At 32.7% G+C, this 13,316-nt stretch overlaps 2 protein-coding genes across 4 annotated transcripts; both read right to left on the minus strand.

Annotated features, from left to right (window-relative positions):
- Positions 1-368: 368 nt before the first annotated feature.
- LOC136228533 (uncharacterized) lies at positions 369-4,131 on the minus strand. Of its 2 annotated transcripts, none has more exons than XM_066016951.1 (8): positions 3,913-4,131; positions 3,236-3,439; positions 3,115-3,146; positions 2,044-2,088; positions 1,572-1,658; positions 939-1,027; positions 822-872; positions 369-742 (listed from the first exon to the last, which is right to left on the minus strand). In XM_066016951.1, the coding sequence occupies exons 2-8, from the start codon at positions 3,307-3,309 to the stop codon at positions 722-724; spliced, it is 399 nt and encodes a 132-aa protein (XP_065873023.1). In that variant the 5' UTR covers positions 3,310-3,439; positions 3,913-4,131; the 3' UTR covers positions 369-721. The 2 variants fall into 2 exon arrangements, with proteins under 2 accessions (XP_065873023.1, XP_065873022.1); XM_066016950.1 differs by having other exon boundaries at positions 1,572-1,682; positions 3,913-4,129.
- A 5,763-nt stretch (positions 4,132-9,894) lies between these two features.
- LOC136231362 (uncharacterized) lies at positions 9,895-12,594 on the minus strand. 2 transcript variants are annotated; one of them, XM_066020721.1, is made up of 5 exons: positions 12,268-12,594; positions 11,856-12,037; positions 10,672-11,734; positions 10,479-10,585; positions 9,895-10,041 (listed from the first exon to the last, which is right to left on the minus strand). In XM_066020721.1, the coding sequence occupies exons 1-4, from the start codon at positions 12,355-12,357 to the stop codon at positions 10,508-10,510; spliced, it is 1,413 nt and encodes a 470-aa protein (XP_065876793.1). In that variant the 5' UTR covers positions 12,358-12,594; the 3' UTR covers positions 9,895-10,041; positions 10,479-10,507. The 2 variants fall into 2 exon arrangements, with proteins under 2 accessions (XP_065876793.1, XP_065876791.1); XM_066020719.1 differs by lacking the exon at positions 9,895-10,041 and having other exon boundaries at positions 10,329-10,585.
- Between the last annotated feature and the right edge of the window lie 722 nt (positions 12,595-13,316).

Here is a 13,316-nt window from a genome sequence, read left to right on the forward strand (position 1 = left end):
CCGAAAAACCGAATTCAATCGGTTCAGTTCAATATGCAATTTAAATTGAACGAATGGACACCCCAAATTAATATATCTATATAAATGAAAACTTAAGGGAGTTTTAAGGGGCACCTTACTATATTTTATAACTATTTTCTCTAATTTTTTAGTATTTATCTTCATGTAAAAATTGTTAAAATTAATTTTTCTAATTTTCTAGAATTTATCTTCATGTAAAAATTGTTAAAATTATTTTTTCTAATTTTCTAGAATTTATCCTCATGTAAAAGATGAATATTTTTTTTTTGAAGAGAAACTGCAATTTTATTAATCAAACACGGACATATCCAAACTAGGATATTGTCAAGAAATACAGGGTAACCAAATGAATGAAAGAATTAGCATTGGAACCAACTTTCCACTGATTGTATTTTCTTTCAAGTGGAGCAAGTTGTGTTCTACCACAACTTAGCCACATAAAGACACTCCGGAAAAGACAATAAATAAAAATTCGTCTAAAAGAGGAAGGAAAGAGCAACTTCTATGTTTGTGGCCTGTATTACATACTTACAAACAAACAGAGAAGCTAATTTCTACATCATTTCTTCTGCTCTACAGTACTCAACTTTGTCTCCGAAAAATAACTTACGGACCAAGATTCCAAAGGGCTATGTTTAATTGCCGGAGTAAGTGGCGCCTGTTGCAAAATCTTCTGCTGTCTGTAGCTGCTCAGAGTTATTTACATATGGATTGATAAGATCTGCAAGAAAACAGTAGACATTTTAGGTTCATGGTAACATTTAGAATGGCATCATTGGCCCTAAGGAAAGGCTAAATACCTTGTCTGTGAAAAGTCGGAATGCCTCTACTCCCATAGCTTTGTCAAGTTCCTAACCAGAATTAACAACAGGTCTCAGAACCATATCTCTCAATTAAGTGGAAACTTGAATACTTACATTTTGTGGATCTGCAGCGGAATCAATGCTGCTTATGAGATTTCTGATACTTTCGTCGCTCAAAGCATTGCGGATTTCATTAGAACAAGCTGCATAAAAGGGATATTTGACTATTAATTGCTTCAAGATATCAAGACAGATAGCTAGCATTTTGGTTCTTGCTTTCAAGGTATAGCTTTTAACAAATATTAGCATCTTCAATTAGTAACATTTGAGTTCAGATTAAACCTTCAAATTGTGAATGGTACAATAATTGACTGGGGAAGGATACAAAACAGGTCAACATAGTTTCTCTATGGACAGGGCACTAGAAGTTTGGGAGAAATTTTGATCATTTGCTGCAACAAGTTAACTTAGCAGAAATTTGTCATAAAATGAAAATTTCATCTCATCTTTTAGAAGTTCAATTAAAACTGCAATAGGTATTAAAACAAAACTTGCAAAATCATGAAGCTGATATTGAAATTTAGTGCTTATAGCGCAACAAAATAGAAACATGCGAAGGCGTCTTTCCTAAAGCTAGATGTGAGAATAATGTAGTTTCTGTTTACTTCGGTAAACACATATGAAAGAAGACATTGCCAGAAAAGGAACCAATGAAGTATTATGTTCAAGTAACTCATAGGATCATACCTATAGACTCTAGTTCTGGCTTCTGCAGAATCTGAGTTGTAGCATCAACTGTTAATGGCCTTTCTATAGGAAGCTCGGGGTTGGCAACTGACAGATTTGAAACAGATATAGCTGCAATTACAACCCAAATGGTAGAATACTATGCAATTAGAGTGTATTCTGGGTATGAAACAAAATCATTTTGATCATGATTAAGCAGCCAAAAGGTTCTTAGTTCCTAAAATTATCTGCAGTATGACAACTATTGCAAAAACGAGTATTTCCTGCCCTAGACATAGATAATATAGCAGATACGCTGTAGATAGATAGAGAGTAATCTTAAAGAGAACACATATAGCTCTGTATCGATGGATCATAGTAGACTAAGAATGAAACAAATTAGAACAACATAAATCATCCCAGGAAAATGTTATAAAACAATTAATTTGTTAAACAGAATTTGATTAATATGTATTGAGTACAGGATTCCTACTTGGTTTTTCCTCGGTAATAGGAACTGGCTTAGCGCAAGGGGTCTCTGCAAGATTCATTTACACAGAAATCAGTTCATTCTTGGTACCAATATCCCGAAATAATAACAAGCATATGACAATAGTGAATCTAGATACCTCTTTCTATCTTACAGCTCAAACTAATAATGAAATTGCAGATGCTTACTCTATGATTCAATGAATTCCAGCGAACTTCCCTAGATTCTAAAGTAGATTGTAATTAGTCTAATCAAAGAAACACACAAATATAGAACATCTATGATTTATCATTTTATTAAATGTCCCAATTAGTCAACAACCATTGCTATGAATGGTTACTCTTTTAAGCCTGATACATACACAGCCCCTCCAAATTGGCCATAAAAAGCAATCTTCCCCGAACTTTGAAAACGACCAATTAACTCCTTAAATTGGCATAAAGTGACTTATTGACCCCATAAATTTGCATAAAGTGACCTATTGGTCCCCTAAACTTGCTCAATTGGTCTCCTGAAATTGCTTAAATTGATACGGCTTCAACTCGTCCAAATCTCCACTTGCTTTGTCACATAGGACATAGGAATTAATCATGTCGATTTAAGCAACTTCAACAGGGATGTATTAGATCCTCTTTTAGTATTCATATGAGAACACACACACATTGAGATTTGTAATTTGGTGCAGCAGAAACTGTTTAGGAGGGAATAGGATTTGAATCCTCCACAGCCTGCACTTTAGACAGTCACTCAACCACTAAACTACTAGCCTGATGGCAACTACGATGAACTTCTACACAAGTTCAATGACACACACAAAAAACACCAATTATCTATCATTTATTTAAATGGAATTTCAAATTCTTCTTGAAATCTCATTACTCAATACCATTGTTTATGGTCAGAATATCCTCTGAGAAATAAAGAAACTACAATCACCATTTAGGGCCCCATAGAGGATTAAAATAAGTAAATAGCATCGTAAGCACATCATGAATTAGAGCTGCAACTAAAGAAACCTAATAAATGGAGAAACATAGCAACTCAAATAAATGGAGTTGGATAAAAAGGAAAAACCTTTGTGCTTCTTGAAGCAACCCAACGAACAACTACGAGTAAGCAGATGAAAAAGGAAATGTTAAACAAAAAGAATAAAGAGAAGAAACGAGAGAGATAAGATAAATGGAAGTTTGCTTACTAAGGAATGAGACACGAAGGGCACTTGTACTTGGACTGTGCATCTTTACAGACTTGGCATTGTTTAGGAGCCATTAAAGCCTATTTTCTTGCTTGAACTCTAATAGAAACTACCTAAAGAAAATAGAATCTGATATAGCTTAGCGATGCCGGTTTTGAGATGATTCACCCTCTGCCGTTCGCCGATTTGTTGATTGCTTCAGCTCTGGAATGGTAGGCAGGAATAAAAAGAAAGTGAGGTATCAAAACAGAATTAAGCATATGCAACGTAAATTTCAAGTTGAATTAAAATAGTCAAGGCTAATATAGACGTTAAAGTATGCCTTGGAGGATGCCAGTACCTTTGTCTAACTACCTCCTAAAATTAGGATTTATAACTCATAATACATAAAATATGGCAGAGGAATGATGTCAGACATAAGAGACTAACAAACAGATTGTATATTGATATTCAAAGATGGAAGAGACTAACAAACAGATTGTATAATCATCTGACCTTACAAAGATGGAAGAGACTAACAAACAGATGGAAGAGACTAACAATACTACTACCCTAAATAGACCAACCAAGCACTGCGGCAGAAAAATCCCAAATAACCACCATGAACAGAAATTTAACCCAGAAATTAATTCATCACAAACATGAATAATAGAAATTTAACCCAGAAATTTACTTACATCGCATGTGCGAGACGGAATAGAACGACGAGACGGAACGACACTGTGCAAGAAGGAACGACGAGACGGAACCACGCTGTACGAGACGGTGGAGGAACGAGAGCGCTCGGAAGGGATGAACGGATGGAGGATGGAGATCGATCGCTAGGCAGGTAGTGGTGGTGGTGGTGGCGGCGGCTGGCTGCTTTGGGAAGTCTCTTAGTTTAGGTTTTTGTTTTGGGTAAATTACACCCATGGCCACTGAACTTTACTATTTTAACATTGTGGCTACTGAACTTCAATTCTTAACAGACAACCGAACTTTACACTTTTTAACACCGGTGGCTACTCAACACCTCAAAACGACCATTGACGGTTTCAAAATAAAAAATTCAAAGATTTAATGATATTCTAAGGAACTTTAATACTTGAAAATTTTCGTTTTGAAGTCATTTATGTGTTGTTTGGTTAGGGGAGAGAAAGTAAATTTTTAAAGAAAGAAAGTTCCAAAAAATATAGTTTTTTATTAAAAAATGTGGTTTCATGATAAATGTCGTTCTGAACAACTTTAATTCTTCAATATTTTCATTTTGAGGTCGTTAACGATCATTTTGAGGAGTTAGTTAAAATTTAGTGGTCACTGATGTTAAAAAGTGTAAAGTTCAGTAACCATACCGTTAAGAACTGAAGTTCAGTAGCTATAATATTAAAATGGGTAAAGTTCAGTGGCCATGGATGTAATGTACCCTTTTCGTTTTCTTAGACAGTAAAGAAACAAATATTAGACAAAAGAATAATAAAATCGTTTTTTCTTCTTTTTTTTATAATTTTGATTCGAAAAAAAAAATCGTTCTTTAGATACAGGAAGAACAACAAATTTTTAAGAAAGCAGGGAGCTGTGGAATGGGTGCAGCGATCAGAGATGATACAGGTACATTCTTGTTCTGTAGTAGCAGCTGCATTGCCAGTATTAAAGAACCTAAGGTGGTCAAGGCATTAGCTTTACGTACGAGTATGATCTGGGTTGCTTCTATGCGCTATACACATATTGAATTTGAATCAGATGCCAAGCTTATTGTTGATGTAATTCTTTCCAACAAAAATGATATCTCGGAGTTTGGAACGCTTATTAATGATTGTCGAATTATCCTTGGGTCTAATCCTACTTTTTCAGTATCTTATGTTAGTCGATTAGCGAATAAGACTGCACACTTAATAGCTAGACAGGCCTATTCCAGTACTAACGATTTTTTTGTCTTCTGTTGTGTCAGATTAGCTATCAAACGCTATTTTATAGGATGTAAATTCCATTCATTTATGAAATGCAGTTTTTGGGTTAAAAAGGCAAATATTGAACTCAAAAAAAAAAAACAAAACAAAACAAAATTTTAGCTTAGGTTTATGTTTTTGAAAAGAATAAGTATAAGAATTTATATACAATATATTTTTTTATTATATGTTTGTATTAGTATAGTATAAGTAATAGTATAGTGTATACATATATTTGTTTTGTTTTAAATATATATATATATATATATATATATATATATATATATATATATATATATATATATATATATATATTGTGGTTTTTGAACATCTCAAATCGAAACCGAACTGAAACTGAAACCAGTATGTTTTTTCAACCCTAAAATAAAACCATCATTTTGGTTAACCGCTTTTCGGTTCGGTTATTAGTTTGTCCGAGTTTTTTGCCCACCTCTACCCATAGGTATCCGGCACTACTAGGTCCTAATGGAAATATCTGGACCCTGTATAAAAAGGTATGTGGCGGGTATGAGATCAAAACCATTATCCGTTAGGGTAATGGGACGGGTATAGAAATACCTCTTAGGGTACCCGGTACCCGTTATCCGTCATAACTTTTTTATATATTAATAAATATCATTGTTTTTTAGATGTAAGACGTAAGATTTAAATCTAACCTTTTGTTTTTCAACCATTGAACTATACCACTAAGGTACTTTATTCTTATTAATTAAGGTTCAATTTGTTTAATTTTTAGATAGATGATTTATTAAATTTATACTTTGTTCAATTTGTAAATTTTTTTATTTATTTATTGATATTCTTAACGGATAAGGGTACCCGTGGGTATCCACGATGTCAAATCGAAATAGAAATCTGAAACACAATCCTATTAAACTAAATAACAAAAAAAAATTAGAATTTAGGATGAAAGATATTCAAATACATGAATATCATAATTAAATATAAAATTACAACTAATTCATATCACCAAATTTAATTTTTAACATGCCATTATTTTCTGTATATTATGATTTTACACTCCCAATTTAAAAATTCTAAATTCCAATCCATTAATCATAAACTCTAGAAATTTTTTAAACCCCTAATTTATAAACTCTAGTTCTTAAAATAGATTAAAAATGGTGATTTTATTAGTTTGACATAGTTGTAAGGATTATTAGTCCCCTAGTTTTTACCTAACACACTGTTTAGTCCCCCTATTTTAAAAAACACATTATAAGATCCCTAACTTTTGCCAATATTAACCTTTTGGTCCTTTTGTCTAGTTTTTTTAGACTTATAATCGTTATATTTTAGCATAAACAGATATATATAAAATAACAGAGTAACATGGTCAACTTGTATTGTACCGTGACTAAGATATATTCGGTTAAAAATCTAAAAAAATAGATAAAAGGACCACAAGGTCAATATTGGCAAAAGATAAGGACCTTAAAATGTGTTTCTTAAAATAGGAGGACTAAACAGTGTGTTAGATAAAAACTAGGGGACTAATAAATTATTTACCCTAGTTGTAAATAGTTTTAAAAAGATGAATTTCTGTGTGATTTTCCCAAAGATATGTGTTTTTCAAAATAGGAGGACTAAACAGTGTGTTAGGTAAAAATTAAGGGACTAATAAATTATTTACCTAGTTGTAAATAGTTTTAAAAAGATGAATTTCTGTGTGATTTTCCCAAAGATATATATTAGGAGACTTTTATAATTTTTCACAACTATTTGTTTAGTGGCGCCAGGAATTTAGACTTGGAAGGCTAAATTTAGCCATGTGATTGAGGTTAATTTTCAAAGTCCGGTCCGTTAGGGTTGGGCAAAATTTTTTTAGCATCCGACGCGTTAAAACATTCATTTTGGTATGTCTCCTAAAACATTAAAAGTGTCCAACATAAAAAGAGTAAACATATTTAATTTTATATTAGTTCAATGCTAGTTTCTAAAAAATTATATAACATTTTTATATTTTTTATTTTTATTTTTAAAATTTTATATTTTTCATAAATTAAAATTTTATTTAAAAATTAAGTTATATGAATCTCAAAAATAAATAAAAAATAGTTTTTAATGGAAAACATAATAAAGATGAGTTTAGAAGTACTATGAAAATAAAAATTTCATTTATATTAATTAATAATGGTAACACATTTTTATAATTATTGAAAAATAAAGTTAAAATAAACAAAAATATTCTAAAAATAAAATGAGATTGGTGAGAGTAGCACTTATGACCTCTTAAGTAGGAACATTGCATCTTTAACCATCTCATCTACCTTTAAACATTGTATTAATACTACACAGAGCTTATATGCACTAATATTAGGGAGGGCTGTAAGGGGCAAAACAACCCGTACTCAAAGTTGGAGCCAGTGGCCAGGGCCGTTCCTGGCCTTTTAGAGGCCCGTAGCGAGATGATAATTTGGACCCCCATATATACATTCTACTTTTTTTTTAAGTTGTAGGCCAGATGATTTTTTTATTATTACAATGGATAAGGTACAAATTTAGTTAGATGGTTATTAGGAAAGAGCAATTAGCATTCATGCATAAAATAGTGCAATTTTAAATCTAACGTTTATCAATTGGTACAGATTCAAGTTAAATCGACGAAAATGAGCTTTTTTATGTGTAATTTCTTGTTTTATCCTCGCTCCAACCTCAATCGTTCTGGTCACTTAATATGGTTTGAAGTTGCACATTTTATGTTAATGAAAAAAAAACTCATTTTTAATCAACTAGGCTTGAAATTGCACCTACTCGTAAACGTTATTTAAAATTGCAATATTTTCTATATAAAAGCTAAATTAGTAGTGCAATAGTAGCGAGTATACTAACTAGAATTATTTATGTACTAAAATAACAAGTATCTATGTCATGTAAAATTGAAAGAAGTAAATAAATATAGACAGAAAGCATAACTAAGCCCCTAAACTTTACATTGTTTTAAAGATCAAGCCCCCGATCGATTATTTTTTCACATTGAGCCCTGGATCATTGATTTTGTTATGGATTAGATCCTTATTTAACTTTTCTGTCGAGTTTAGGAGATGAGAATATTAATTTGACGATTCTAATGTTAAAAATCACAAAATGGGAGAGGAGAAAATCGAGTTTGCAAAAATATACTGGAAATTAATTTTTATAATTTCCTTTTAGTTTTTAATTTTTATCTCTCCTAGTCAAGGAATTCTTATTTTTATTTGTCCATGTCAAAAAGCCAAATCGCCTAACGATGTAAGCAGTCCAAACTTGAGGTTTGAACCTCAAACCACAAGCTAAATTAGAATCACAAGTCACTTGTTTTTACCAACTAAACCAATTGATTTTTATGTTTCATATTCATCTCGTTTTTATATGTATAATATAAAAATATTTTTTAGGCCCCTTACTATTATGGACCCTAGACGGATGCCCCTCATTTCATAGCACAGGGTCGGCCCTGCCGATGGCTAGAGGGCTCGGGCCCCCGGGCCCTCGGCTGGATCTGTTTATTCCTTCTTCAAAATTGACTTATGTCACATTACCAATAATATATAATCACTATCTTTGGTTATCAGATCAGCATTTTTAACATAGACCCTGATGGCCACGTGAATTTGATCATTCACCGTTAGATGTATGCTGATTAAATCTAAGTCTTAGGATGCTTTGAATCTCCACCTTAGGATTTTAATCAGCCTACATTTAACGGTGAATGACCAAATTCACCGTGGTCATTAGGGTCCATGTGAACACCACTGCTTTAGTAATATGTTACCACTAGTTTTTGGCCCGTGCGATGCACGGATTCATCTTAACATATAAATATTAACAAAAATATAATCTAATAATTATAATTAATGATATAGAGGTGCTATATAAATTAAATATTATTATTTTATTTTCACATTTACTTTAAATAATCTTTTTAAAGATAAATATAATAATATAATTAAAATTAAAATATAGGTGTCTTCTATGGTTGCTTTGTTTGATAAAGTAACTCTTTGTATTTTTCATCATTGGATGATGGGGTGTAAAATTCATCTAATGGTGAAAACACACCAAGTAAGGCTTACTTTGTTAAAAATAAAGTAACCATAACCTAACCCTAAAATATAATATATTATATTGTATTTTTTATCAGTAAAAAATGAGGAAGTGACGTATCAGCTCCATCGTTATTGTTTTATATTATATATAGATTTTCTTTAAAGAAAATAAATTAAATCATATATCTATATATCCTATATTCTATTCTATTGTATATAATTAAAAGAAAACTTGAAGTAGTTTAAATGACATTCTATAACTCGTACACGGACATTCAACTGATAAATATCGCAATTAAGGTGCCTTATATGGTTACTTTGTTTTTGACAAAGTACCATTACTTGGTGTATTTTCACCATTGGATGATGGATTAGAAAATTAATCTAATGGTGAAAACACACAAAGTAACGCTTACTTTGTTAAAAACAAAATAAGCATAGCCTTTACCTCGCAATTAAATAAAAAAATATATATTTTCAAAGGATTCAATTTTATTAAAATAAAGTTCTAAGAGCTATTCAATAATATAAAACAAAGTAGCAAAATCTTTTAAAAAAAGTGATAACATTTTTTAACGGGATAGAATAAATAATATTGTAAAATGGTGTATTACAAATTCAAATAAGGTATGATCCAAACAAGTAAAAGAGAAACAAAAATCAAAACATGTTGGAACAAAATACGCAAGGCACGGGCAGAACCGAACGAGATATACGAATGCTGAAAGAGATAAGAGGCAATCCTCTCTCTTTGGATGATGGAACCTGGATAGACTGGAGGGTCAACATTAAAATCTACGCCACGCCGCTATCCTACCCTAATGAAAGCACCCTGCAGCTCCAATATTAAAATCTGATAAGCAATATCGGTATTTAATTTGCACCAATTAAGAGATTTCTTACAAGTCAAAAACAAAGACACTAACAATATCACAATGTGTATTATCCAAGAGTATTTGTATAATTTCTCCAATAGAGCAATGCATTATTTGCTAACAGTTTTGTTTTATTTATTTTCGTTTTCATGTCTGCAATTGAATCTTCCTTGCTGATGTTTGTAACAATTAGGGGCAGGTATTATGATATTCATAGATGAACTTCAAGAATGACATCCGAGGATACGACAAACTAAATCGAATTACATTTTGTATTAACAGTCAACCAACCAATCAAAGAATTACATACAACAATGTATATCACAGTAACCATGAATGCACAAACTGTAAAATCAAAACTTTTAGAAGATACAGAAAGAACAGAAACACAAACAGGCTAAAAAGATGTTTCAGTGGTGAACATTAGCAAGCACCAGGTTCTTTCAAAGCTCTCTCCAACCTGGTCTCAAATGGAGTAGAATGCCAATTCACTATCTTATCCTGCAGGTCCATCAAACTCAATTAAGAACTAACATCATCTAATACTAACAAAATTCCCACAAATATTTCATTCACTTGACATATACCTCTCTATACTTGCTGGTTGTGTTTGGTATTCCTTTGAAAGAAGAAGCTGAACCAGAATCCTTGCTGGTTGTGCTTGCTCTTCCTTTCAAAGGAGAAGCTGAACCAGAATCCTTGCTAGAGACATTGTGATTCCAATAAGTTCCAACTGTCCCAATTATAGGCATATCATCAAGGCTACGACTAGGGGATCTCTTCGGTGAAGAAGTAGCCGAAAACTGCTTAATCTCCTCGACAGTTAAGGCGCCTAGAATTGGTCTGTCTTCAAAGATTTTCGGGGAATTTGATCCTATTGAAATTCTGCTTTTCTCAGGGGTTGTGGTGCTTAAACCAGTTGAGCCAGGCCTCTTAACTGGTGTGCTTTCTGAGGAACCTAACCAGTTAGACAAGCTAGCATCCACTGCTATTTCTTGGTCTGATTTCTTAGATTGCTGATCAGATTGTTCCTTGAAATTGAACCTAAAACTAGGCTCAGAGCTCAAAGAAATCTCCGGTTCTTGTTTCATGGTGAGATTCTCTTTCTGCTGCTTCAGGGGTGGTGTTCCTTTTGCTTTTACAGCCTTCCATTGAGTGAGATTTTCAACTGGGTTCAGCACAGAATGCACATAAGTACTCCTGTCTCTAGCATTGGGATTCGCCTTCACTTCTCTCTCAGGAAAACTGCTAGCTGGAACAGGTATTGGGCAACATGGCCCCAAAATTTCATCAATTTCATGAACATCATCATAATACAGAACCCCATCCTCATCTTCTTCGTCTTCTTCATCATCGTGGACATCACTTTCTCCGCAATCTAATTCATCATCACTGTCTCTACAATTTTGATATCTATGATTGGAAGGATAAGACCCTGAACTAGAAGTGATCGAACTATCTTCAGAACAGGACTGTGATTGGCTTTGTTTTGCCAAATTCTCTTCCTTTTCCTTCCTTTTGCTGCCATCTTCTTTCTCCACAGATAAGTCTGTAGATTCTTCAACTTTTATATGTTCATAGGTTGTGACATTCGAATCAAATGTTACTTTCTTATGAGGGCTCAAGCTCAATTGTTTCTCAGGCTTCACCCTGCAATCAAACCCCCAAAAGTAAATATCACCAAAAAATAAAATAAACAGATCATCTTCCATCGCGGAAAAAACAACACATTGCAAAGAAGCTCAATAGCTTGGAACTTTAGGTCACTAACCGGATTTCTGAAACTGGATCAATGATAGGTTGCGTTGAAACCGGCTTGCTCTGTACCACAGAAACATTAGGTAGCGGTGAAACCGGCTTGCTCTGTACGACAGAAACATTAGGTTGCGGTGAAACAGGCTTGCTCTGTGCAACAGAAACATTAGGTTGCGCTTGTTTGAAACCCGCATTCCTCTGCGGAATAAATCAAAAACAAAAACAAAAACCCTAATTCAGAGAACGTTGATTATTTGTTGAAAGAAATTGAAAGCTCAGTAACAATTAAGAACGAATTCCAAAAAGAGCGCAAGAAACAGAGCAACCGCGAGAGAATTTCAGGTCATTTCCCGGAAACCAAACAAAGGAGAAAATCCGAAAATCGACGAAGATAAAACAAAACAGAAAGAAAAAAAAAGAAGGCTTACATTGTCACGAGGCTGAACTTGAACCTTATACCTCTGTTTATTTCGTTTGCGATTATTGGAGGAACCAAAGCAAGCAAGAAAGCAACCCATTAAAGAAACAGAATGAATATGAATATGAATCCCCCTTCCTCTCCGGTATCGGGCTTAGTGTCTGAAAAGAGTCGGTTTTTGTTTGGAGGAGAGAGAGAGGGAGGAGGGATGGTCAAAATCAAAGGGTGTTCATTGTTAGAGAAAGAAGAAGGGAGCGTTGAATGAAGAGGGAAAAAACGGTAGGGACAAAACGGTCAAAGAGAAATTTGAAGAAAAGGAAGGAAGAGAGGGTTTTATTATTTATTTATTAATTTAGAGAAGAGAAAAAGGAAATGACCGTTAGGATTTGTTTAGAAAATGAGATAGTGGACACAGCCTGTAAACATTTTTTGGAATTAAATTAGCCTAAAGCCTATTCATCTACACTTTGTGGACCGTTTGGTCTCAAAATAGTATTAATAATAATAGAGAGAATAAGGACAAAATCAGTCCTTTTGGGCTGGCCCAAAATCTCAATCACAACAAGTTCAAACCCTTATATTTGTGGGTTTTCTAGATAATTTTTGGTTTTTAGTTATAAAATTACACTTAAATAGTAATATAAAAATTATTAATTAATATTGGTTTGAGTGGTTAAAAGTCTCAAATTAATTAAATTAGATCTTGAGTTTGAATCCTAACGTATACAAAAAGCTTTAATGGGAAGAGTATCTATTTAAAAAGGATTTTGACGAACCTCGAATCGATTTATCAGACAAACTATATAAAAAAATATTATCAAAATTAATTCAAAATATATCATTTTTTACCGAAAGTTAGAGTAGTCAAAATTGATGGATTAGTGTATGAGTTTTTTAAAATTAATGGTTAATGATTTATAAAAAAATTATAATTTTTTTGTCACTTTTATTTCTATATTTCTAAATTTGTAATAGGAAATAATTAATGATATGTATTATCTTAATTTTTTCATGGTCTTCTAAATAATAACTTTCCAATATAGAATTGATGGTAAGTAG

Source organism: Euphorbia lathyris, chromosome 5 (genome assembly GCF_963576675.1).
Source record: "Euphorbia lathyris chromosome 5, ddEupLath1.1, whole genome shotgun sequence".
Taxonomy (NCBI): Eukaryota; Viridiplantae; Streptophyta; class Magnoliopsida; order Malpighiales; family Euphorbiaceae; genus Euphorbia; species Euphorbia lathyris.

Coding starts and splice junctions, on each gene's coding strand:
- LOC136228533 (XM_066016950.1), bottom strand. CDS start 3,309: ATGGCTCCTAAACAATGCCAAGTCTGTAAAGATGCACAGTCCAAGTAC. Junction 1,028..1,571: donor GCCAGAACTAGAGTCTATAG/GTATGATCCTAT, acceptor CCTTTTATGCAG/CTTGTTCTAATGAAATCCGC. Junction 873..938: donor CCGCTGCAGATCCACAAAAT/GTAAGTATTCAA, acceptor AATTCTGGTTAG/GAACTTGACAAAGCTATGGG.
- LOC136231362 (XM_066020721.1), bottom strand. CDS start 12,357: ATGGGTTGCTTTCTTGCTTGCTTTGGTTCCTCCAATAATCGCAAACGA. Junction 11,735..11,855: donor GATCCAGTTTCAGAAATCCG/GTTAGTGACCTA, acceptor GTTTGATTGCAG/GGTGAAGCCTGAGAAACAAT. Junction 10,586..10,671: donor CAACCAGCAAGTATAGAGAG/GTATATGTCAAG, acceptor ATGGACCTGCAG/GATAAGATAGTGAATTGGCA.